Source organism: Neoarius graeffei, chromosome 24, assembly GCF_027579695.1.
Source record: "Neoarius graeffei isolate fNeoGra1 chromosome 24, fNeoGra1.pri, whole genome shotgun sequence".
Taxonomy (NCBI): domain Eukaryota; kingdom Metazoa; phylum Chordata; class Actinopteri; order Siluriformes; family Ariidae; genus Neoarius; species Neoarius graeffei.
The window spans coordinates 22,395,461-22,419,445 of NC_083592.1; the positions used below are offsets into that span (position 1 = coordinate 22,395,461).

Consider the following 23,985-nt stretch of genomic DNA (forward strand, 5'->3'; position numbering starts at 1 on the left):
TAAAGAGTGCATTGGCTGTTGTCCCAGTGGTATCCCTGGGCAGAATCCTGTGGTTTCAGTTTTTATGCATCTCTGGATGCATCAAAGTAGATTATATGCCTTAAAACAGCATTTCCATATATCGTAAAACATGCCATACTTGATACCTTAATATTTATAGTTTGGTTTAGGGTACCAACTTCATATTTTGCGCATTTGCGACTCAAAACAAGCTCTTTCCAGTGGTATAATTATTTTTATGGTAGACCTTGTCATACATTTGTAATATGCATTTGAATTACAGTATAAGCGCAAAATGTTTTTTTTTTTAAAGCCTAATAAATCAGAAAGCTTGATTTCTTTTGAACACATACCTAGTTGCCTAAAGAGTACTATAACCTGAGTAATAAATAAGAAAATTTGAAAGATCTGGTGTGCTTTAATGTGGTGATATGGGGCGTCAAAGTTGCTCCAAAGCACGATAGAAGACATTTTATGATTTTCAGCAAGCCATAACTTGGCAAATATTGAACTGTGAACTTTATATTTTAGTATTTAAAAGGCATCTGGCATTGAAGAACAATCCTTGAAAATTTCATGTATCTTGCATGAATAGTTTAAAAGCAATGACTTATGGAAGTTAGGTCAGTTTTCTGTAGCATACGTTTCAACAGTGAAATTGAGGCCACGCCCCTTTTTTAAAGCCCCTACATCTCAGAAACTAATGAAGGTACAAGCCTAAAATTCTGTACACTATTTATTGGGCACACTGACAATATTTCCAGAAAGTATGAAGCAAATCTCAGATGGTCAATGGTGAACATTTTTCTAAATCTGGTGATTTGGGGCAGAATCACCCTAAAGGAAAATGTCAGGACATCTATCCATGAACTGAATCTCAAGAGAAGGTGGGTCATGCAGCAAGACAACGAGCCTAAGCACACAAGTCATTCTACTAAAGAATGGTTAAAAGAAGAATGATTTGGCCATTCCAAAACATTAAAGTCCTGACCTTAATCCAATCAAAATGTTGTGGAAGGACCTGAAGCGAGCAGTTCATGTGAGGAAACCCACCAACATCCCAGAGGTGAAGCTGTTCTGTACAGAGGAATGGGCTAAAATTCCTCCAAGCTGGTGTGCAGGACTGATCAACAGTTACCGGAAACGTTTAGTTGCAGTTATTGCTGCACAAGGGGGTCACACCAGATACTGAAAGCAAAGGTTCACATACTTTTGCCACTCACAGATATGTAATATTGGATAATTTTCCTCAATAAATAAATGACCAAGCATAATACTTTTGTCTCATTTGTTTAACTGGGTTCTCTTTATCTACTTTTAAGACTTGTGTGAAAATCTGATGCTTTAGGTCATATTTATACAGAAATATAGAAAATTCTAAAGGGTTCACAAACTTTCAAGCACCACTTCATATACCAAGCAGGAGTCTCAATGACATATGGGGGTGCTATGGAGTCCCCTGGACACACCTGGGGTCACACCCCTATGGCTGAGTAGCAGTGCGCATGACTGATGTGTGTACCAAATTTCATGAGTTTTCGAATACGTACAAGGTGTCAAATCTGTATTTTTGAACTAAGTGGCGCTATAGAGTGAATGAAGCCCAACTAGATGAATTTACCATATCACCTCAAATTATATCAAAGAACAAATGTCTGTTCAAAGTTTCATGAGTTTGTTGCCATGTTAATCCCCTCAAAACATCACAGGAAAATTTCAAAATCCCCCATTCCATTCAGCATGGCTGACTTTTTGTTGGGCGGAATCAAATAGAACCAAGTGAAAATTGTCCTGTCTCACAAGGGTATCGCCCACACCAAATTTCGTGCCGATCCGAGCAACTTCATCTCAACCATAGCCTGTTCTCAGGGGCACTACAGAGCTCCAGGACCATGCCCAGTCCCTTGCTCAATGTAACGGTCATTTTACGCACATTTGATCAGTGTGCCAAAATTCATGAGTTCAAGCATCACAACTCATTTTTGAGGCACTTTTCGCACTGAGGAAAGGAAGGAAAAAAAAATTATGCATGCATGTATGCATGTATAAAAAAAAGGAAAAAAAAAAAAAAAAAACAGGACAAAAACAGTAGGGCTCTGCACCTTGGTGCTCGGGCCATAATAAGAAAAAACATGCCGAAAGCAATAGGGCTTTGTACCTCGGTGCTTAGGCCCTAATGAAAACGAAGTTGATTTTACCTGCAATTCTATTTCATTTTAGTTCATGTTGCACTGTAGTTTTTATTTAGTTTAATATTTTTTTAAACTGCCATTTTATTTCAGTTCATTTCCCCCCCCACTGCTAGTTTCACTTTTCTTGAACTAAATTAACACTGGTAACAACTTATACACAGGAACCTTACAAACGTAGAAAAAAACATGTTAAAGAAAAATTTATAATTATTGATTTGATCATTTTTTTAATTAGTTATTTGATTAGTTAAATGAGTGCTAAAACAAATGCAAGTGACTGAGCCTACTTGTCCTTTGAACAACTAAGAGTAAAAACCTAATAGTCCAGATTTTAATTCATTTGTCCTAAGTGCCTATCCTGTCTTGTCCTATAGGTTTATGCACCAGTTAACACACTCCTTTTTGACAATACAAAATTGTAAGCATTTACTAAAATAAGACATGATAGTCATATACAGTTTTCAATTATTCACCTTCATTCATTGTGCAGCCCTTCCCATTACAGTCAGTCAATCTACCAACTTACCCAGCTGGCCCAGTAAGTTTATTAAAACGAACAGTGAAGCAAGGAAGAAACCACATCCCCATGAGCTCTCAATGTAATCTTTCTGCTCGCTCCATTGGAACCACATCCTGATACCATCTTCTAGGAAGGTACTGATCAGACACAATCGTGCTACATGGGGAAGGTACTGCTTTGTCACTCGGAGGAACTGAAGCAGACAACACAGGAAGAACAAAGTCAAATCTCTGCACCGCAACTATGCATCACCATGTTTCAGTATATTAAATATGGAGAATAAACTTAGAACTGGTTAACAGCACATAACAGAGGTCCCCAACCCTGGTCCTGAAAGATCCTCTGCATATATGTATTAGGGTTTTCTCTGCTCTAACACACCAACTGCAACTCAGAAGGGAACAACACACACATCACCTTACCAACGAGGGTTAGATATGGTAAAATATATTGCAGTAATGACATTTTCAATTTAGATAAAAGTGATTGTATTCAACATCTACAAAAACTAATTTTACATGGAAAAGGAGTGGAAATAAAACACTCGTTTCAAACAAATTAAACCTTCATATCAACCACCTTCCAATGTGAGTAACAATGGAGTCAGTATTATAAAAGTACTAGAAACAATATCGCAAGTGTATATTTAACTGTAAATTTACTTCAATATTATATAATTAGTCCTGAATCACAACACAACAATATACGCAAGTGTATATAGCTTTTTCAGCTTCTTACAATGACATCCTTGTCATCAGCTTGTCTCTGATGTGATTTGAACACACTTTAGATGAGGGAGGAAAAGAACAACGTGCAAAATGTGTTTGTGGTTTTCTGATCATCTCTGTATACTCTAAATGCATGTCTGAAATGTGAGTGGGCAATGTTATGGCATTGAGGACATTTATTTTTGGCCTCCAGCCCAGGTTTTGTGAAAATAAGAGGTAGGATATGTTGTGTGTATGTGAATAGTTTTTCCAGCACTAATCTTCTAGCAAATAAACTATACATTTACTGCTGTTTTAAATGTGATTTTTCTAGACATATTGAGGTAAAGTTTGGTGTTCCACAAGGTTCTGTCTTAAGCCCACTGCTTTTGTCTTTGTACATGTTACCTCTATACATATTATTCACAAGAATGGTATTAGTTTCCACTGTTATGCTGATGACACACAGTTGCATGTGTCTGCAAAACCAAATGAGAGACACCAGCTTAATAGAATTGAAGAATGTGTGAAGGACATTAGACACTGGATGCTTATTCATGTCCTTCTGCTCAACTCTGACAAAACTAAAAGTACTTGTACTAGGACCACATGCAGCTAGAAGCAAGTTTTCTGATCACATAGTAACTCTGGATGGCCTTTCTGTTTCTTCACATACAGCAGTAAAAGACCTCGGGGTGATTATTGACCCCAGCCTTTCATTCGAAACTCACATCGATAACACTACCCAGACAGCTTTCGTTCATCTCAGAAATACTGCCAAGATAAGAAATTTAATGTTACTACACGACACAGAAAAAGTAGTTCATGCTTTTGTTACCTCCAGGTTGGATTACTGTAATGCCTTACTGTCTGGATGTTCCAATAAGTGCATAAACAAGCTCCAGTTAGTTCAAAATGCAGCAGCAAGAGTCCTTACTAGAAAATATGATCACATCACCCCTGTCTTATCCACACTGCATTGGCTCCCAATCAAATTTCATATTGATTATAAAATACTACTATTGACCTTTTAAAGCACTAAATGGTCTTGTGCCACAGTACCTGAGCGAACTTCTGGTCCTTTATGACCCGCCACGCCCAATTAGATCAAAAAGTGCATGCTATCTGCTGGTACCTTGTATAGTGAATGCTACATCAGGGACAGAGCCTTTTCTTACAAAGCCCCACAGTTATGGAACAGCCTTCCAAGTAGTGTTCAGAAATCAGACACAGTCTCAGCATTTAAGTCGAGGCTGAAAACATCTGTTTAGTCAAGCCTTTTGTTAATAGTGTTTGAGGTAAAGGAGTAGATCTGGAGGGTCATCAAACAGTGATTTGGTAAACCGGGATGTATGGATGCTGTCAGTCCCCCACTTGCTTGCTCACTCGAGTTTGTTGATGGTGTAGTGGCTGGCTGCTTTATGTCCCAGGGCGCCCTCATGCCTGTTACACCTTCCGGCTCTCCCCTTTTCAGTTATGCTGTCATAGTTTTGCTGGAGTCCCTGCTTACACTCCATGCAAAATGTACTGTTCCTACTCATCAGGTGACCTTAGGCATACCTAACAACCTGGTCCCCCCCCCTTTTCTCCCCTCCCCCTCACTGTTACATGTCAATCCTGAGATTGAGACACTGACCTCCTCTGCTCCTCAGACCTGCCTGATCCATCCTGATGCCCTATGTCTGGCTGGAGTCTCATCACATTGCTCCTGTGGAGGACGGCCCCATATAGACAGTTGAAAGTCACACTTGGAAGATGCTCTGGACACTTACAATAATGCTTTTATGGCTGAGGACTACAGTTAACTTGCTAACTTTAGGACTGCAGTTGTCATGAACAGTTTTGCACTCAAGTTTCCATCAATGAAACACACTTCATGTTAAAACTGTTATAATCACATTATCATCACCCAAATGAGGATGGGTTCCCTTTTGAGTCCGATTCCTCTCAAGGTTTCTTCCTCATGTCGTCTGAGGGAGTTTTTCGTTGCCACTGTCACAACAGGCTTGCTCATTAGGGATAGATTAGGGATAAAATTAGCTCATGTTTAAAGTCATTAAAATTCTGTAAAGCTGTCTTGTGATAATGTCTATTGTTAAAAGCACTATAAAAATAAACTTGACTGTGTATCACCCCCCAGTTTAACAGCTTTTAAAAGTAGAAATGGTTTTTACCAGTAACTTCCTGACAATATAGAATTCTTTATTTCAGTTGATGAGTTTTTATTACAACTGGCAGATTTAATGGATCTTGAAACCATAAGCTTCTCTTAACACCACAGAGTGTGAAGTCGAACTGTACATGGTTTGATAATGACTATGAATGTCCAGTAATAACAGGACAGGCAAGGTGAATCATCACATGATTGTACCGTAAAAAAACCAAAATGCTACATCCAGGTCTTGGGCAAGAACATGCCTCATACAAAAAATGCTGCATACATACAAAAATAAAAAAACATGCAGTGACTGAAAAACAACAGAGGAACACCGGGGGGGGGGGGGGGGGGGGGGTGTTATCTAGCAAACCATCCCTTTGCCTGCATCTAATTACAGACAAAAACATGACCAAGGGAAAGCCTAAGATGTCACGACTCATGACTCGCATATGAAAAACACTATAATTTGCTGGCAGAGGTGTTCATTATGAAATTGTGGTCTGTAGCATCTTATGAAAGTGTCTGCGCCACCAGGCTCTGCTAAGCCCTGCCCCTACAGACTCCACATCAGAGGCAGGAAGTTAAAGCAGCCAATCAGCAATCAACAAGTAACAGCCAAGCGCACCCATGAATGGGAAGACACCTTTAATGCAGTGTAGGACTCCATCAACATAGCATTAGAAGTCAGGAGTATAGGAACATGTTTATTTATTTGCTTGACAACTGAAGAATTCTGACATGATGCATCTATCCCATTGTAAAAGCAGAGCACATGAAGTGTTTTAAAAAGCATGTGTTAACATGAGAGGGAACATATCTACTGAAATAAAGTAATCTGATCTAAATTACAGCTACAGGTAGCAATGAGCTAATAACCTTCAGTGGATTGTATTTAAAGACTGTTCAGTGCATGTACTGGCCTTATCCTTGAGAAAACTACACATGAAGGCTGAAGTGACAGTCAAACAACACTAATAAAATACACAGAATTAATGCATCAATACAATGCATCAGTTCACTTTGTGGTTTGTATAACAGTTAAAGCAAAACTCATCTCACTGCTATAACAAAGACAAAACCAGGTATTCAAACTTAAGAAAAAGTCCTGTTAGCCTTACATAGGAAAGTAAAGAGGGTGAAATCCATTGTATTGTTGTTCCTATTTTTTAATATCAGTGATTAACTTCAATAACCGATTCTCAGGTGGTCTGTAACATTAACAAAAGGTTTGTAATTAATTATTCAGGTGTGTGTATACGGCAGGGTGGAAACGCCAGCTCAGATTGATTACCACCTGCAGATACAAACATGAATAATCTCAGTAGTCGATAGGAAATTAGAGACAAAATAAAAACAAAAACAATTGCTAATGATTTATGAAACGAAGTCAAAACACTTGGACACTAGTGTGTCAGGACCAGCTCTTTAAAGCTCCATAGTGTCTCTAATTTTGCCCATTAATCTGGGATCATTATTTTTAACCACTTTTTGACATTTACTTTCTAACCAGTGTGAAAAGAGGACATTAGCTGACACCTAAAGACCCCTCACCACTTCAAGGGACTGATACTATCTAGAAATTTTAGCCATTTTCTATTCTCTGTTTATTCTGTAATAATGCTGCTGGAATTTTAATTTCCCTGAGGGAACCCTCCCAAAGGGATCAATAAATTATCTATCTATCTTACCCAGCATGCTGTTAACCTCACCGTTATACTGAACTCGCTGCATGCTAGTCACATTTCCTGAAACTGCACCGTTACTGCTCTCTTATTCGACGTTAAATAAACCAAACAAACTGCAATTAAGAAAAAGAACAGCAAGAGTTTTTCTGCTTTAACTCAAATAAAATCCAAGCCATTTCTGAGAGAAAGCTAGAAAGAAAATGAGACGGTAAAGATTGCACTTCCAGGCTGTGTACTCCAGGCCACCTTGTCTTATCTCTCACCTGATCCGCCACGTCCTCCGCGGTGCTCATCACATTGCTCTGGACCATCTCACACTACTGCCTTTACCACTCGCTGAAGAACAGGACCACTGTTGGGTAAAATCTGTGTCCTCCTACAAGCGATACAGGTTTTCTAAACGCAACGTTTTGTTATCGGTGCGGATGAAAAGCACCGCCGCCCCATAATGCTCAATATTGTGGCTGATGTCGCCTCCTGTAGGTTACAACTGGCTTTGCATGCCACGTGGACCAATACACCTTGACAGGGTTGCCAGATCCACATTTATAGCGCATGAAGAGTTGTGTTTAAGATTAATTACAACGATGAACTACAGGCCAAACAGCATGGGCTATCACACAGGTAGGCACATATAATTAATCAGACGACCATTCACATCAATTTATAGTAGCCAGTTTACCTAATTTGCATGTCTTTGGACTAGCGGAGGAAACTGGAGCACCCGGAGGAAACCCACGCAGGCACAAGGAACATGCAAACTCCACACAGACAAGCCCCAGTCGACCAGCAAGACCATCTTGCTGTGAGGCAACAGTAATAACCACTGCACCACCACTGCCTTGTTATAGGAAAATAACAATGGGTGGCGTGATGCGGCATGACACTAAGTGGATTTAATGTTACCACCCCAAATTATATTCCAACTAATTGCACTTTTATTCCTCATATACCCCAGCAATTTGTCAGCAATTAATTTCCCTTCATTTTCTCTCACCAGTTCCCCCCACCATGACAATTATCAACCAGGGAGATGAAGACTAACACATGCTTCCTCTGACACCACTGAAGACAACTTCCACATCTTTTCAGATGGCTGAGTCAGATGCCAGTGTTACACACTCAGAGGAGAGCACCACCTGACCACTTCTGCATACAATGAGATCACAGACATCATCCTCCCTTCCACCCTGAGATCACAGCCGAATTTGCTCTCTTGACTCCTAGCCATGGATTACCATGGCATCACTGGGACTTGAACACAATCTCCTGAAGAACAGTTACAATTTTAATTTATTTGCCATAAAGTTTAATGTATTATATACATAATACTCTTAACTGTTCATAGTTACAATTAATGTTGTGGAAATATCTGTGTGACAAGTTGGCTGATCATATCACTTATAAACAATGGTTCCCTCACCAGCCTCTCTTTGTTGTCTCGCTTCAAGATAAGAAAAAAAAAAAGCATCTTCCTTACTGAGAAATTGGAAAGTGCAAAGTCCTCTCTCTGTCTGTCTAATTAACCTTTAGGTTATGTCTCCTGTCTGTGAGCTGTTACTCTAGAAACAAAAAGATTTTAGAATGAGCACATTAAAATAAACCTGATTTATCTTGCAGCTGAAACTGACCAAGTTGTAGAAAATTAATCAACACATCTAACCAATCCAATTTGAGAATTCAACAGCACTGTGGTATAAAAACCTGAGTAAAACAGCTGTTTTAGGAATATAATGGTTTTAATGCTTTTTTGTGAAATAGGATGAGGTATTGGGACAGATTTGGTTCAAGCTTTCATTAACTTTAAGATTTTTTTTCTGAAATATAGTACATTTCTGAAATCTGCAAGGTTTTCACAATCTGTCTGTGAAGAGGGAAAAATCATATTCAAGGCATGGTTTAATACTGAGTGAACACTGCAGACTAAGTTATGATGTTGGCCTAAAAGTATCATTGTACAATTCAGGTCTTACAGTATAAAACTAACAGGTTTTTTTTTTATCTTACAATTTTCCATGTTTGGTAATTTGGGACATCTTTAAAATGAATAAACTACAAAAATTTATACATGATTTTAATTGGGTTCTCTTTATCTAGTTTTAACTCATTACATTTCAACTAAAATTTATGCAGAAAATCAATCAATAAATAGAACTGTGGTCAGACTTTCCCATTTTACTGTGTGTTGGTCAATCCACTGAGTGCTGCAAACAAACCCTTTTTATGAAGGCACAGAGAAGCTACCAGCTGTACTCATAATCACTAACAGGAAGTTAAGAGGCCTTGGTCTTAGCAAGATAAGAGACATTTTGGAAGTCTCAGCACCTCTGAATTAATAATCTAAGTTAGTGTATGTAAAATTTTGACCCTGTGTTGATTTCAGAAAACCCAAAATAAATTAAAACATCTGCACCAAACTCATGGTTTTTTTTCCTATTAATGTTGTGCAATCATTTCACCACAGAAAATGAACAGTTCAGAGAAATCATTGAAAGCCCAATATTGCCATGACGTTCATATCCAAGATGACGTCATTGTATGTAAACTGCTACTCACAACTGTATATAAATAAAAGAAAACAAAGGGTTCACAAACTTTCTAGCAACATTGTCATTATTCCCACCTCAAGCTTTTTAGTTGATTCCTGATTGATGACCAAACCCCTTTATAGGCTTTCCCATAAATTTACGTATTTTTATATCAAGCAGTTCTGCTGCAATTGTCTCAGTAACATTTGAGATTTTTATCAAGCCAAAAAAAAAAAAAAAGCTGCTTAAATAAAACTGTCGGTTTTCCCAATGTTTCAACATACCTGAATTCACCCAAAGTATGGAACTTACAAACTTTTCCTTTGTAATGTATCATATTTTACAATATATAGCAGTGAATATTGAAGAGCTCATTTTTATTTAGTGATGGGATTTTTAAACACAGACTTGGCAACCCTGCAGGCAGCGCCAAGATAGCAGTCCGCTGCTGTAGTTGATAAAATATGTAGAATAATAGTGTAATAGTATACACTACTGACGTTTCTAGTTGTAAGGATTTAAAGGATAGTGTTAAGATGTGGAAGGCAATCGATGGATAAACCCCAGCTAATAGCACAGACAAATAGAAAGCAGGCATGTCAGTGTGGAGAGTGGCACACCGCTGCCACTGAGCTCTATATAAATCCGGAGAGCTCAGGCTCGTCAGAGTGAAGCCATCTGACCACTCACATCGCGTATGTTTGGTTCGTGTGTTAAACCGTCGTATCCGATCAAACTTGCCCCAAGAAAAGTATCTCCTGACTTTTTCTCCTTTCATTCAAAGTTGGTTAATGTGCATATATTTGCTCAAAACACAGGCACGTTTTAAAGTAAGCGTTATATCTAATTTGTCGTGTACCAATGTTAATATAACTCCCTCTAATAACACGTAATGCGCCGCTGAGGAAACACCTCACCCTATCTCCATCTCTTTTTAAACACTTCCTCAGTGCTCGCTTGGTTGCCAGATATCGCCACTGCTGACTGGGTTGGATCCTGGGAATTTTACTCAGTGTTTCGGCTGATTCCACGATTGGAGTATCATTTACACTCCAATGATATCACGGTAATAAAGACAGTACATATGTAAAATAGACATTTTTAAACATGGCTAGATAGTAAAGTGTCCTTTGCAACAACGGTATGTACATATTTCAGAAAATTAACTTAAAACATTACTAAAATTAAAAACAAAAAAACAACAACCCCACATCTATAGCATCATAGACCAGTGTAACACTTCATGGAAAGTGCTGTCTACCCTCTTCCGCATACGAGTTCACACAATTGATCACTGTATGTCCCAGTGACTGACAGGGGAGAGAGTAGTCATCTCTCCCACCTGAACACCACAGTCAAGTATGCTCTCTCTGTAAAGGTAAATTATATGTATATATTGTATATAAATGTAAATTATATTTAATAAATTTAAAAAAAATGTTAAAATGTTATAAATGACCTTGTGCCATTAGGATGGACAAACCACATTTTGTGTAGTTGGCTATTGTGTGCCCTTTTTTTTGGGGGGGGGGGGGGGGGGAAGGGAATTAAAATTTAAGTTTATTAAGTATTAAAATTTACAAGGGCAAAATTGCGCCAGTATCACATTAAATCACCCATATGCAACATTGTCTGTCTACACATTGCAGTATATTCACATAACTGACCATGATGTTCACATTACAAATTATCCCAACACACCCATAAACTCCCCGGCTATTCTAGATCAACAATATCTGTACTCATACAAAACCAGTGTTCTACCAACTGTAGAGGAAAACTACTGTCAGAAAATTACTACATAGCATTACTTATATTTAGTGTTCATTAAAAGCCTTTAGCTAGTAAATTCAGTCCTTACTTGAAAGTGATGTTCCATTGCCCCACTTTTTACCACATACTGTATCTGATCAGTTTCTACAGTATTTTAAAGAGTGATGTTGATAATTGTGACAGAAGAATGCTACTAATGCTGACAATAACAAGGAGTGAGAAGTTTGCAATAATTGCAGCTAATTCACTAGAAAATTGGACAGAACTGAGGATGTGGTTTCAGCCTCTGGATCCATCATACTTAACACTTGCACAAAATACAGCCTGTACTTATTCAATTAAAAAAAAATTATTCATATAAATAAAAATTCTCACAGGATTAAAACGCAACGGACCAACCCCCCAACCACAAAAACAAAAACAAACAAACAAACAAAAGCTATCAAAAAAGGCAAACAAAGCAAGCATTGAGTTATAAAACATTCCACCAGGGCCCTGTACTACGAACGGAGGTTAACCTACCCAGAAGTAACCCAGGGTTCCCCCGCTAAACCGGGGTTGACAAAACCTGGTTATCTTGTTTGGGGTTAAACGGTACTACGACGCCAGTTATGAAGTTGATTTGTTGAACCTGGTTTAACCTAATCAGGGTTAATGCGCGTTCACGTTAAAGGGAAGGTTATCAGCGCAAATCACCACTGTTCACAATGGCACGGTCGCCGTACTTCACGGAGGAAGAATGCACTGTCATAATGCAAAGCTACGAGGAGTTCAAAACAACATTAAGAGCAAAATCTAACACAGCGGCTGCCAATAAGGAGCGGCAAGCATGTTGGCAACGAATTGCCGATCGGGTAAATGCGTAAGTACATTCTCCCCTCTACATGTTCCAGAACAGAAGTATAGGATGAGAGAAAGCTTCATGATCAATCACAAGTCACAGAAAATGGTCCTTCGACGTGGCCCCAGTCATATATAGCTTGTTTAATGTCCGAAAAATCCTGAATAAAATTTGGTATGGTAAATTCATGGAGTAGCCTACTTAAGCTGATATGTGCACGAGTCACATGAATTAGGATGACTGACTGTTCAGTCCTTTTGACTATTGGCCCTTTTCCACTACCCTTCTTCAGCTCACTTCAGCCCGACACGGCTTGCGTTTCGACTACCAAAAAATAGCACGACTCAGCTCGCTTCAGCCCTGCTTAGCCCCTAAAACTCGCACCGTTTTGGAGTAGGGCTGAAGCGAGCCAAACCGTGCTGAGTGAGGCTGGGGGCGTGAGCAGACACTCCCCTGTGCACTGATTGGTGAGGAGGAGTGTCCTCACATGCCCACACACGCCCCGCGAGCACGCTGGGATCTGTAAACACCGCAAACCCGAAAGAAGGAGAATTACGAGAATTATGAAGCCTTATGCGCCTCGCCTCATCTATACGCTCTTGCCAGTATCTGTTGGCGTTGTCGGTGACAACAAGCCACAGCACCAAGACCAGCAACACTAACGACTCCATGTCCATGTTTATTGTTTACTATTCGGGTTGTGAGACTACCGCTTAAAAGATCACTGATGTCACTGTTTGCGCTGCTTAACGACATCACCTGACGTCCACCCACTTTCGCTAACTCCACCCAATGTGTCCACCCACTTCCAGCCAGCATGGTTCAGCGCGGTTGTAGTCGAAATGCAACTCCAACAGCCCCGCTCAGCTCAGCCCGACTCAGCACGGCACGGCTCAGCCCGACTCAGCCGCGTTTGTAGTAGAAAAGCGGCATAAGTTGGTGTATGTCCTGTGAACAGTTCAGAGGCAACAGCTGTGCCAAACGCACCTGGCAACAGGTGAAAATGAAATATAAAAACATCATTCATAATGGTGTGTGTGCGCATGTGCAAGCAAGCATTCATTTGCCTTTTATTTATTCAAGTTTTATCTGTTTGCCTAATAGTTCAAATTGTTTTGTATATAGTTTATAATGTTGTTGTGTGATATTAATGATAATATTGTGGGAAAACTACTTTGCACGGACGTTCATTTAATTTATTCTATCGTCATTTTGTTTGTTCTATTTTTGTGTATTTTATTTATGTTTGTCTAGTTGTATCTATTTTTCTGATATATTTTTTGCATGAATAGGTTTTTTCCTATTAAAATAATCTTGTGTTCTTGTTATAACTATCTATTTATCTGACTGTTTAGTTGTATCTATTTTTGTTACAATTTCAATATTTTTAATATAGAAAGTTTTTTTTCTATTAAAATGTTCTTGTGTGATAACTAGTTCTTGTGTTATATTTATTATAGTTGTATCTATTTTGTATCTCAGACTTAAATATTTTTGTAAAACAAGTGTTTTTCTATAAAATATTCTTGCGTTCTTGATAACTATGTTCTTGAGTGGGTTCTTTTTTTTTTTTTTTTTACAGAAAAGCCGTTCTGCATGGACATTCATTGAAGCCCTCATTGTTTTTTAATGGTTATTTATGAGCGTTTAGGGGTTACAATAATGTAAGTCTAGGTTGCTTTATATAAAAGGTATGTCCAGAAATATTGATGTCACTGTCTAAGCAGAGGGATCTGGCTTCTTTAGACGCTGTCTTCTTAAAGCTGAATAAATATTTAAAAAGAGCCAAATGAGCCAGTCTTTTGAACGGCTCTTTTCAAAGAACGGATCACAAAGATGTGGATCCCATCAAAGAGCCATAAATCCCATCTCTAATCTGCGCTCCGATATCGCACGAGTCATCCAGGCACGCTGGCAATGTCTCTAGAGGAAATGTCGGTGGAGAGGTGGTGTTTAAAAAGGGTGTGGTTAATCGGAAACCTCGGGTTAACCAAGAACATAACCTGAGACGAGCAGGTTTGAGATGCAGCGTAAGTTGCCATGGCAGCATACCTCGGTTTGAACGTAGCCAACTTTCGTAGTATGGGTTAATCGGGAAGTTACGCTGCACGTGATCAAGTTACTCTCGAAGTTACCCTGGTAAGCCAGAAAACCCGCTTCGTAGTACAGGGCCCAGGACGTCCCAAGGACTTGAGACAGGGACTAGATTCATTTTGGCACGGTATAACACCACACTCAAACAAGTTTAAATAATGAGGAGGTAAACTGATAAATTCACATTCCTGTATGTACTGGCCAGTAATAACCTTATTATTCAATTTAATACTGGACAGAAAATTAAAATGTACTACAGGGAAAAAAAATAAAAACAAAACTGCACTATATATGCTCATAGCTCCAGAAGTGGCGTATAGTCAAGAAATGCATGGGTTTAGAAAGTTTAACCTGAAACCAAAGTACTAATACCATCATAAGAGTATGGGAGTTCAGCTTCTGATCTTCAGAATCAGCACTCTAACAGTAATACGCACATCACTGAGACGTTGAGGTTTCTTTACACTTACTAAGGGGTTTCTTTTTTGTGTGGAAGAACTACAATCAGATATTTTTTCAGCAGTCAGGTGCTTTAAACTACAGTAGGGTTTTGTGTGGCTGAAGACTCAGACAATGGTTTTGAGGCTGGACCTTTGTAGTGTGACTGCAAGTGTTGCTTCTTTGTGTGGACAGCAGCTGAGTGTGTAATGAAAGCCAAGTGGTTTTCTGGGTTCTCCTCTTCTTCATGCCTGTCTTTCATTGCAGCAGTGCATGCACTGCTGTTCTCAACATTCTGAACATTACCCAAGTAACAGGCTGGGCTCTCGTCCTCCTCAGGTAGGTTCAGCATAACCTTGTACTTCTGTAAATCACATTTGATATCAAATATAACCTTTAGAAATCTCAGAAAATGAAGACAACATACAGAAAAAGCAGAGCCGTTAAAGATATAGTGCAAATAAAAAGTCTACACACCCTTGTTAAAATTGCAGACTTTGTGACATTAAAAAAAAAGAAACCAAGATATACAATTTCAGATCTTTTTCCACCTTTAATGGGATATATAGTAACCAGCAAAATTGAAGTGAAAAACAATTAGAAATATTTTAGAGGAAAAAGGAAAAAACAAACTTTCATAATTTGCATAGTGTGCACAGCCTTTTATAATTGGTCACATGACTGTGCTCGGAATTAACGAATAACATTCAAAATTGCGTTCAAAGTAATTATTATACCCATGTCATCACCTGTGCGATTAACCCCAAATAAAGATCAGCTGTTTCTGTAGGATTTTCTTGACATCTTATCATCCAACTGCTGAAGCCATGGTCCACAAAGAGCTTACAATACATGTACAGGATCCCATTGTCAAATGGTATTGATCAGGAGAGTTTCCAAAATTTTTAAAAACACATTAACTGCATCATGGAACACCGTGAGGTCCATTACCAACAATCTCATGTTCTTCACATCTGGGCTAGAGATATTGAGACACAATTCTAAAATACATTTTTGTTATTAGGTTTGGTTTAGCATCATCATGCTATGGGGATACTTTTCTTCAGCTCAGATTGGGGCTCTAGTAGCCTGGGAAATCCCATGCTGCTTTGCACAATCGTTCCGATCTGAAAAGACAGCATGGAAACTATGGTCTAAAGGCTCGCCTGAGTTAGGGAGCCAATCAGAGAGTGGGGAAGGGTGGAAAGACGGTGACGCGTACTACTCGACAAACAGAAGCTTGTAGTTTATTTGGGACTGTTTACGGATCACATTTAACATGGCGGCGAGCGATACAAACCAAACTTTCGATCAAGCTTTAGACACTGTTCTGAATAGTTTAGAGCGAAAGTTTGTTTTAAAAAAAGAACAGCGTTTGGCATTACAGTCTTTCTTCACCTCTTCGTCGCTCTAACTACGTCACCGGGTACAACTGCCATGATTGGTCATGGGCTATGTATACGCCAAATGATAGACATTCGCAACGTCCAATAAACGGCCGTTGACAATCGTAAACCACACCTCCCCTACAAGAAATTCAATAGGCAGATTCCAGACCATTATTTCACTTGTGATATGGTCTGGTGTTAACCAGACTAGGGCTCTAGTGAAGATAGAGGGAATAATGGATAGCTCCGAACACAAATCTACACGCACTGGCCACTTTAACACAAACACTTATACTCAATGATGCAGTCATCTAATCAGCCAATCATGTGGACACAGTTCAAGTGCTTCAGTTAATGTTCACATCAAACATCAGAATGATGTGTTATCTCTGAGACATGGTTGTTGCTATTGGACAGGCTGGTTTGAGTATTTCATGTGTTAAAACTATAATGATTTTTCTGTTTTCACAGATATACTTTGAGTCTATAGGGCATAGTTACAGAAGTGAGTTATTTATACAGTGGTGCTTGAAAGGTTTGTGAACCCTTTAGAATTTTCTCTATTTCTGCATAAATATGACCCAAGACATCATCAGATTTTCACACAAGTCCTAAAAGTAGATAAAGAGAACCCAGTTAAACAAATGAGACAAAAATATTATACTTGGTCATTTATTTATTGAGGGAAATGATCCAATATTACATATCTGAGTGGCAAAAGTATGTGAATATTTGCTTTCAGTATTTGGTGTTACCCCCTTCTGCAGCAATAACGGCAACTAAACGTTTCCGGTAACTGTTGATCAGTCCTGCACACTGGCTTAGAGGAATTTTAGCCCATTCCTCTGTACAGAACAGCTTCAACTCTGGGATGTTGGTGGGTTTCCTTACATGAACTGCTCGCTTCAGGTCCTTCCACAACATTTTGATTGGATTAAGGTCAGGACTTTGACTTGGCCATTCCAAAACATTAACTTCATACTTCTTTAACCATTCTTTGGTAGAACGACTTGTGTGCTTAGGGTCATTGTCTTGCTGCATGACCCACCTTCTCTTGAGATTCAGTTCATGGACAGATGTCCTGATATTTTCCTTTTGAATTCGCTGGTATAATTCAGAGTTCATTGTTCCATCAACGATGGCAAGCCATCCTGGCCCAGATGCAGCAAAACAGGCCCAAACCATGATACTACCACCACCACGTTTCACAGATGGGATAAGGTTCTTATGCTGGAATGCAGTGTTTTCCTTTCTCCAAACAGAACACTTCTCATTTAAACCAAAAAGTTCTATTTTGGTCTCATCTGTCCACAAAACATTTTTCCAATAGCCTTCTGGCTTGTCCACATGACCTTTAGCAAACTGCAGACGAGCAGCAATGTTCTTTTTGGAGAGCAGTGGCTTTCTCCTTGCAACCCTGACATGTACACCATTGTTGTTCAGTGTTCTCCTGATGGTGGACTCATGAACATTAGCCAATGTGAGAGAGGCCTTCAGCTGCTTAGAAGTTACTGTGAGGGCCAAACTAAATTCAAAGTGTAGATGCTGTACAGTCATTACGCGCTTATCTTAAAGCACTGTGTTCAGCTGTTGCTAATACCTGTGTTCATAGATGGTAGAAGAGGCAGGCGGGTAGGGAGAGGGCACACGGTCAGGCAAGCTTCTGCTACCGTGAGAGATAGGTAGCAGGCAGGCAGCAAGCAGGCGAGCAGGTAACAAGCAGGCAGGGAGGGAGGGAAAGAGGTAGGTGGCAGGCAGGCAAACAGGTGGTACACAGGAGTAAATCCAAAATGTTTGTAATCCACAGGGAGAGGGCTAATCCAAAGTATAAATTTCAAGCTTCAATACAAGTTAAAAAAAAAGGGTGAAATCAAAGTATTCTAAATTTTATTTAAGTGTAGTTCAAAGTTTAGAGTTAAAGCAGTAAAAAACTATTCAACTACGGCATCTTCCATTGTCTGAGACTGAACACCATGTGGAAGATGCCATCTTTGCCTTGACAGGTGACCTAAGGCTATGTCAAAATAAAAGTTCCAGGCTGAAGGCCAGCAAATCTCAAACAAAATAAGAGTCTAAACCAAAGCAAAATTTAACCAAATTTGGCTCGAACATATCCGGCCCCTTACAGCAACTATGTGTGGCTATAACAAAATATTCTCACAAACGGAGCCAATTTATCCTTTATATTACCAAAATAAAGATAGCAATTCTAATCTAAATGAATGCAAGTATCAGTATATTAATGTAATGCAAAAGGAAGCACGTGTGCATTTCATGAGTCTCAATTCAATCTTGGCTGTCAGCTTTTACCAGGAGGTAGATCTTGCTGATGGGTCTTAGGAGCTGGTTGGTTTTAGTTTGTAGTCTTACAGTACGAACAAGGCCCTTTGAATCTGCTTTCGCTTCAATGACTCTTGCCATCACCCATGAGCCTCGTGGTGCTGTAGGATCAGCCACCACAACAACGTCTCCCACAAAGAAATTTGGCCTGATGCGGGACCATTTGGCTCGTTCTTGCATGAGTGGAACATATTCCTGTATCCAGCGTGTACAGAAAAGATCAGCAATATATTGTATTTGTCGCCACCGCCTCCTGGCGTACAGATCTTCCCTTCTGAATATTCCTGGTGGTAGCACGGGTTGAACCTTAAGTTGCAGTAGGTGATTGGGTGTCAGTGGTTCCAAGTCATTGGGGTCATCTGAAATGGTTGTCAAAGGACGGCTGTTTAGGATGGATTCAACTTCGCACATCACTGTGACTAGACCTTCCTCATCCAAGGATTGTTGGTTCGTGATAGATGACAAAATCCTCTTCACCATTCTAATTATTTGCTCCCATATGCCCCCATGGTGGGCATCAGCTGGAGGATTGAACGTCCGCTTAACACCTTTCTGTATGAGACTGCACTCAATTTGATCCATATTCCAAGACTTCAGTGCCTCCCTTAACTCCTTCTCAGCGGAGATCAAATTAGTTCCATTGTCTGACCGTAATTCTCTTACTTGACCTCTTCTGGATATGAAGCGCCCGAACGCATTCACACAAGAGTATCCATAGTGTGTGCCACTTCCAGATGAACTGCTCTACTAGTGAGACAAGTAAATATCACACCATACTGCTTTACCATGCCACGCCCTCTTCTCACCTCTATAGGTCCAAAATAATCCACTCCTGCATGTGAGAATGGAGGAAGGTCAGGAGTCAAACGGTCAATTGGCAGATCAGCCATCTTTTGTTCACCTGCACATGCATGTTTCCGCCTGCAGGGCACGCAATTATTCACAATGTTCCTCGCAAGGGAATTTGCACAAGGAATCCAATATTTTTTCTGTAAGCTTGACAATATGTGATTTCTTCCACTGTGCCCTACCTGCTGGTGGATATGACGAAGCAGAAGCTTTGAAACGTGATGTCCCTTAGGCAAGATGGCAGGATGTTTCTGCTCTTCTGGCATAGCCATCTTACTCAGGCGGCCACCAACCCTCAATATACCACGGTCGAGCACTGGATCCAGCTTGAAGATAGAACTTTTCCGATTTATGTTCCTTCCATTGTGTAGGCTTGCCATTTCCTGCGGGAATCCTTGACCTTGGCAGAACTTCCCAATGGCTTCTTCTATGTCCTGAGTGGAGAGTGACATAGGACCAGCCTTTGATGTCTTTAAGGCCCCTTTTCTTTTCAGGACACATTGGGCAAGCAAGCTCTTCAGCTTCAGAATCCAGGCAACGGCAGTTCTGTGCTTACTCCAGGTTGAAAAGTAATTCAATAGTGCGCTGGTGGCATTATAATGACCTGCAACAGTGGCATGGACTTCAAGCACTTCTCTCAACACTGAGTTATCTGGAGAGACTGCCAGTTCGACAGGTGGATTGGGCCAGTGTTTAGGCAAGTCTGCCAAAAACTTGGGACCATTAATCCAGATGTCGTTCTTCAGAAATTCCTCAGCATTCAATCCATGTGATGCATAGTCCGCTGGATTCATTTTTCCAGGGATATATGTTTCCACTGGGACACATCAGAGATGCCCCTGATTGTGTTAACATGGTTTGTGACAAAGGTGTAAAATCGTCTGCTGTCATTTCTTATGTATTTCAAGACAGTTGTACTGTCTGTCCAAAATACAGATGGCTCCAGTTGCAGTTGTAACTCAGTTGCAAGCACCTGGTCTATACGAACTGCCAAAACCGCAGCAGTCAGCTCAAGACATGGGGTGGTCATTAGCTTCAATGGAGCCACTCTAGATTTTCCCATGACAAAGGCTATGTGCACTTTATCCTGACTATTGACGAACCTTAAATAGGTCACCATGCCATATCCGGCTTCACTTGCGTCACAAAAGTGATACAACTGTGCACACTCCACTTTCCCAAAATTCTTCGGTTTGAAGCAGCGGGTGACGTTGAAGTCTGTGAGAGTTCCAAGGCCATGCAACCAATGCTTCCAGGATTTTGCATGAGCGTTAGGAATGTCTTGGTCCCAGCTAAGGTTCAGCCTGCACAATTCCTCCAAGGGGCGTTTTGCTGGAAAGGTTACAGGGCAAGAAATCCTAACAGGTCGTACATTGAACTGACCATAGACAGAATTCCTCACCTGGTGCATGGTTGTTCTTTGAGGGACACATGGAACTTAAAGACGTCCTCTTCAGCACACCAGTGCACACCAAGAGCTCATTCCAGAGGTAGGTCTTCAAGGTCTAGGTCCAAGTCTTTCACTCCCTTTGCCTTTTCAAGCTCAGGAATGTGAGCCAAGACTGCTCGGCTGTTACTTGACCACTTGGTGAGATTGAAACCCCTCGCTGTACACAGGGTTTTCAATTCTTGATACAGGTGAATGGCATAAGCCTCTGTATCCACTGACTTCAGCAAATCATCCACATAAGTTATTTAAAACCGTGTTCACTGCTTCAGCTGAGAGGTTGTTTTTATGGTCCTCAGCAGTTCTTCTCAAGGCATAGCTGGCACAACTAGCTGATGACGTTGCTCCAAAGATGTGACCCGTCATCCTGTGCTCCAAGAGAGGCTGAGAGATGTCTCCATCATCCCACCACAAGAAACACAAAGTCAGCATGCTCTGAGGGTATCTTGACCTGATGATACATCATCTCCATATCAGCCAGGATGACCACATTCTCAAGGCGGAAATTCAGCAGGAACCCAATCAAGGAGTTCGTAAGATTTGGACCCTGCAAGAGTTCACTGTTGAGAGATGTTCCTTGATAAGATGCAGAGCAGTCAAAAACTACCCGCAAGTTTCCTTTTTTGGGGTGACGTACCCCATGGTGGGGTATGTACCAGCCCTTGCCATACTAAAATGCCAATTCCTCTCTGGGCACACGTTCAGCATGTCCACATTTTAAAATGGTGTCCATGAACAGCTTGTATTCCTCTTAAAAGATCTTGTTCCTCCCAAACTTTCTCTTTAAAGACACTGCCCTTTGCTCTGCCATCAGCCAGTTGTTTGGCATTTTGGGATCCCTTTTAAATGGTAGCAGCAACTGATAGTGTCCATCATGTAGTTTCACAGAGGTGTCCATTATTTCCAGAAATCTCAGATCTTCCTGAGACATTTCCACCTCATATGCACTCTCAGGGAAGTCATGATTGAATTGTTGAACCAGAAGCTCACTCACTCTTTTTACAGAAATCCGGTGGCTGTAGACATAGGGTTTGCTTTGCTTATTGAGACAAGTGTGCTCATCATGGAGGAGACCACCAACAACCCAGCCCAGCAGGGTTTTGATTGCAAAAGGCCCATTGCCCTTGCTATTTACCACCCTCCATGGCTCCATAAGTTTGGGCACATTTATTCCAATCAACAGATCAATATCAGTATCAATACTTGGCAAGAATACATCTTCCAAATATAGCCATTTCTCCAAATCCTTCTGTTTTGGGATATGGTCTTTGCTGACTGGGATTTTTTTCTGTGTGTAAACATCTGGCAGTCCAAAGAAGTCTCCCCCTTCCAAACTACTTACTTCTAAGCCTCTGATGACAATGCTGTCAGTGGGTTTCTCCTGACCCATAGTGCGCAAAAGGATCCTGTGATGCCATCCCTTTGTGTTCAGCCGTCTTCGGAGACTCTCCGTACAAAATGTGGCAGAACTACCTGGATCAAGGAAAGCACAAGTCTGGACAATTTGATTTGAATTACTTAGCTTCACCTGAACAGGTACAATAGCCAGTGTGCAATGATCATCACTGGATCCAATGCTTTTCTCTTCCAGTGAGACCAATCCACTATTAATGGACTTCTCAGACCCACATAAGCTCCTTTCCTGGTTCGTGACTCCATCATCAGGCTTCTGGATGTGCAGGATGTTCAGATGTTTCTTAGAACACACAGTACAGGTGAGGAGTCTTTTACAATCTTTGCTCATATGGCCCTTTACCAAACAGCCAAAACAAACACCTTTCCTCTTCAACAATTCAAAACGTTCATTATGAGGCTTGGATAGCAACTCTTCACATGAATCTAAGGCATGTTCCTTTACAAATTGGACAAGGGTTTGAACTAATAGACTTGTCATTAATAGATGGTTTCTTTAACCCTTCTTGTTTGGGAACTTCACTCATGGGAGGTGTAGGTGCATCTGTCACAACAGTGACAAAGCTACCTTTGCTTTTAAAGGAAAGCTTAGAATCTGACACAGGTTTGGGCTGAAGAACCTTCTTTATGGGAAATGGCTGTTGTATGTCACCAAAGAGTGGATCCTCCATGATTCTAGCTTGCTTCTCAATGAAGTTAACAAGATCAGAGAAAGTAGCCTTTGTTTGCCTATGCTCCAGGATGTCAAATGCGATTGACCATCACCTTTCCCTTAACTTAAGAGGAAGCTTTGAAACAAGAAGTCTCAGGTTAGAAGGTAGACTAAGCTCTTCCATGTCTTGCAGAGTTTGTGACAGATTACAGCATGCTCGAAGAAAGAGTGCATAACCGGACAATGCCTTTCCATCTTCTGGCTTAATATTACTCCAACTCAAAGCTTTCTCCATGTATGCATTAGTGAGCTTTATCTCGTCACCGAAATGATGGTCCAACAATCTTTTAGCCTCTGTATATCCCTCATCTGTACGCACGTGCAAACAGCTCCTTACCAGTTCTCTTGGTTGGCCGGAAGGTGTATTGCTCCAAGTAATACAAGCGATCCTGATTACTAATGACCTTATTTTCAATTCCATGTATGAATGCCTGCATGAAAGGTTCAAAGGCTCGCCATCAAACACAGGTATATCCCTAGTGGGAAGCAATGATAACCTTTGTTGCTGAAGAAAGAGGTTTACTATGTCATTTAGGCCACTACTTATATTTGAGTGTAATGGCTGCAAAGCTGGGGCATGAGTATCTGCTGTAGTCATGAGGACAGAGATGGCTGATACTGTGGTGGGAGTAGACAGCTGCTACAATGATGGGAGTGGAGGCGGCTGCTACTATGGTGGGAGTGGAGGTGGCAGCTGCTGTTGGCTGATGAGGGAGTTCCTCCGTCAGTGGTGGTTGAAAGGACAGTTGGTTTCGCTTATGGGCTGTAAGTATCTGAAGAGGAGTCTTGGGGACCACATTTATATTTACATATTCAACTGAAGGTTCTGGATCCAAAAGAAGTTTCCTTTATGGTTTTTCCTTGTACTTCCAGGTAAGAATTCATGCCATCCATAGGTGG

The 23,985-nt window shown here is 40.4% G+C and overlaps 2 protein-coding genes across 4 annotated transcripts in view; both read right to left on the bottom strand.

Moving 5' to 3' along the window:
* surf4l (surfeit 4, like) overlaps positions 1-8,870 on the bottom strand; it is a 37,933-nt gene extending 29,063 nt beyond the window's left edge. The window contains exons 1-2 of one of the 3 annotated variants that reach the window (XM_060906892.1): positions 7,526-8,867; positions 2,719-2,905 (exon numbers count right to left, since the gene is read on the bottom strand). In XM_060906892.1, coding sequence (XP_060762875.1) covers positions 2,719-2,905; positions 7,526-7,573 — 235 coding nt within the window. In that variant the 5' untranslated portion in view covers positions 7,574-8,867. Of the gene's footprint in view, positions 1-2,718; positions 2,906-7,525 lie in introns of all 3 variants that reach the window. The other 2 variants (XM_060906894.1, XM_060906893.1) reach the window with 2 other exon arrangements.
* Positions 8,871-13,811: 4,941 nt separating this feature from the next.
* The window catches only part of ciz1b (cdkn1a interacting zinc finger protein 1b), a 124,546-nt gene continuing 114,372 nt past the window's right edge, over positions 13,812-23,985 (bottom strand). Inside the window, exon 16 of the mRNA XM_060906896.1 lies at positions 13,812-15,300. Coding sequence (XP_060762879.1) covers positions 15,031-15,300 — 270 coding nt within the window. The 3' untranslated portion in view covers positions 13,812-15,030. The remainder of the gene's footprint in view (positions 15,301-23,985) is intronic.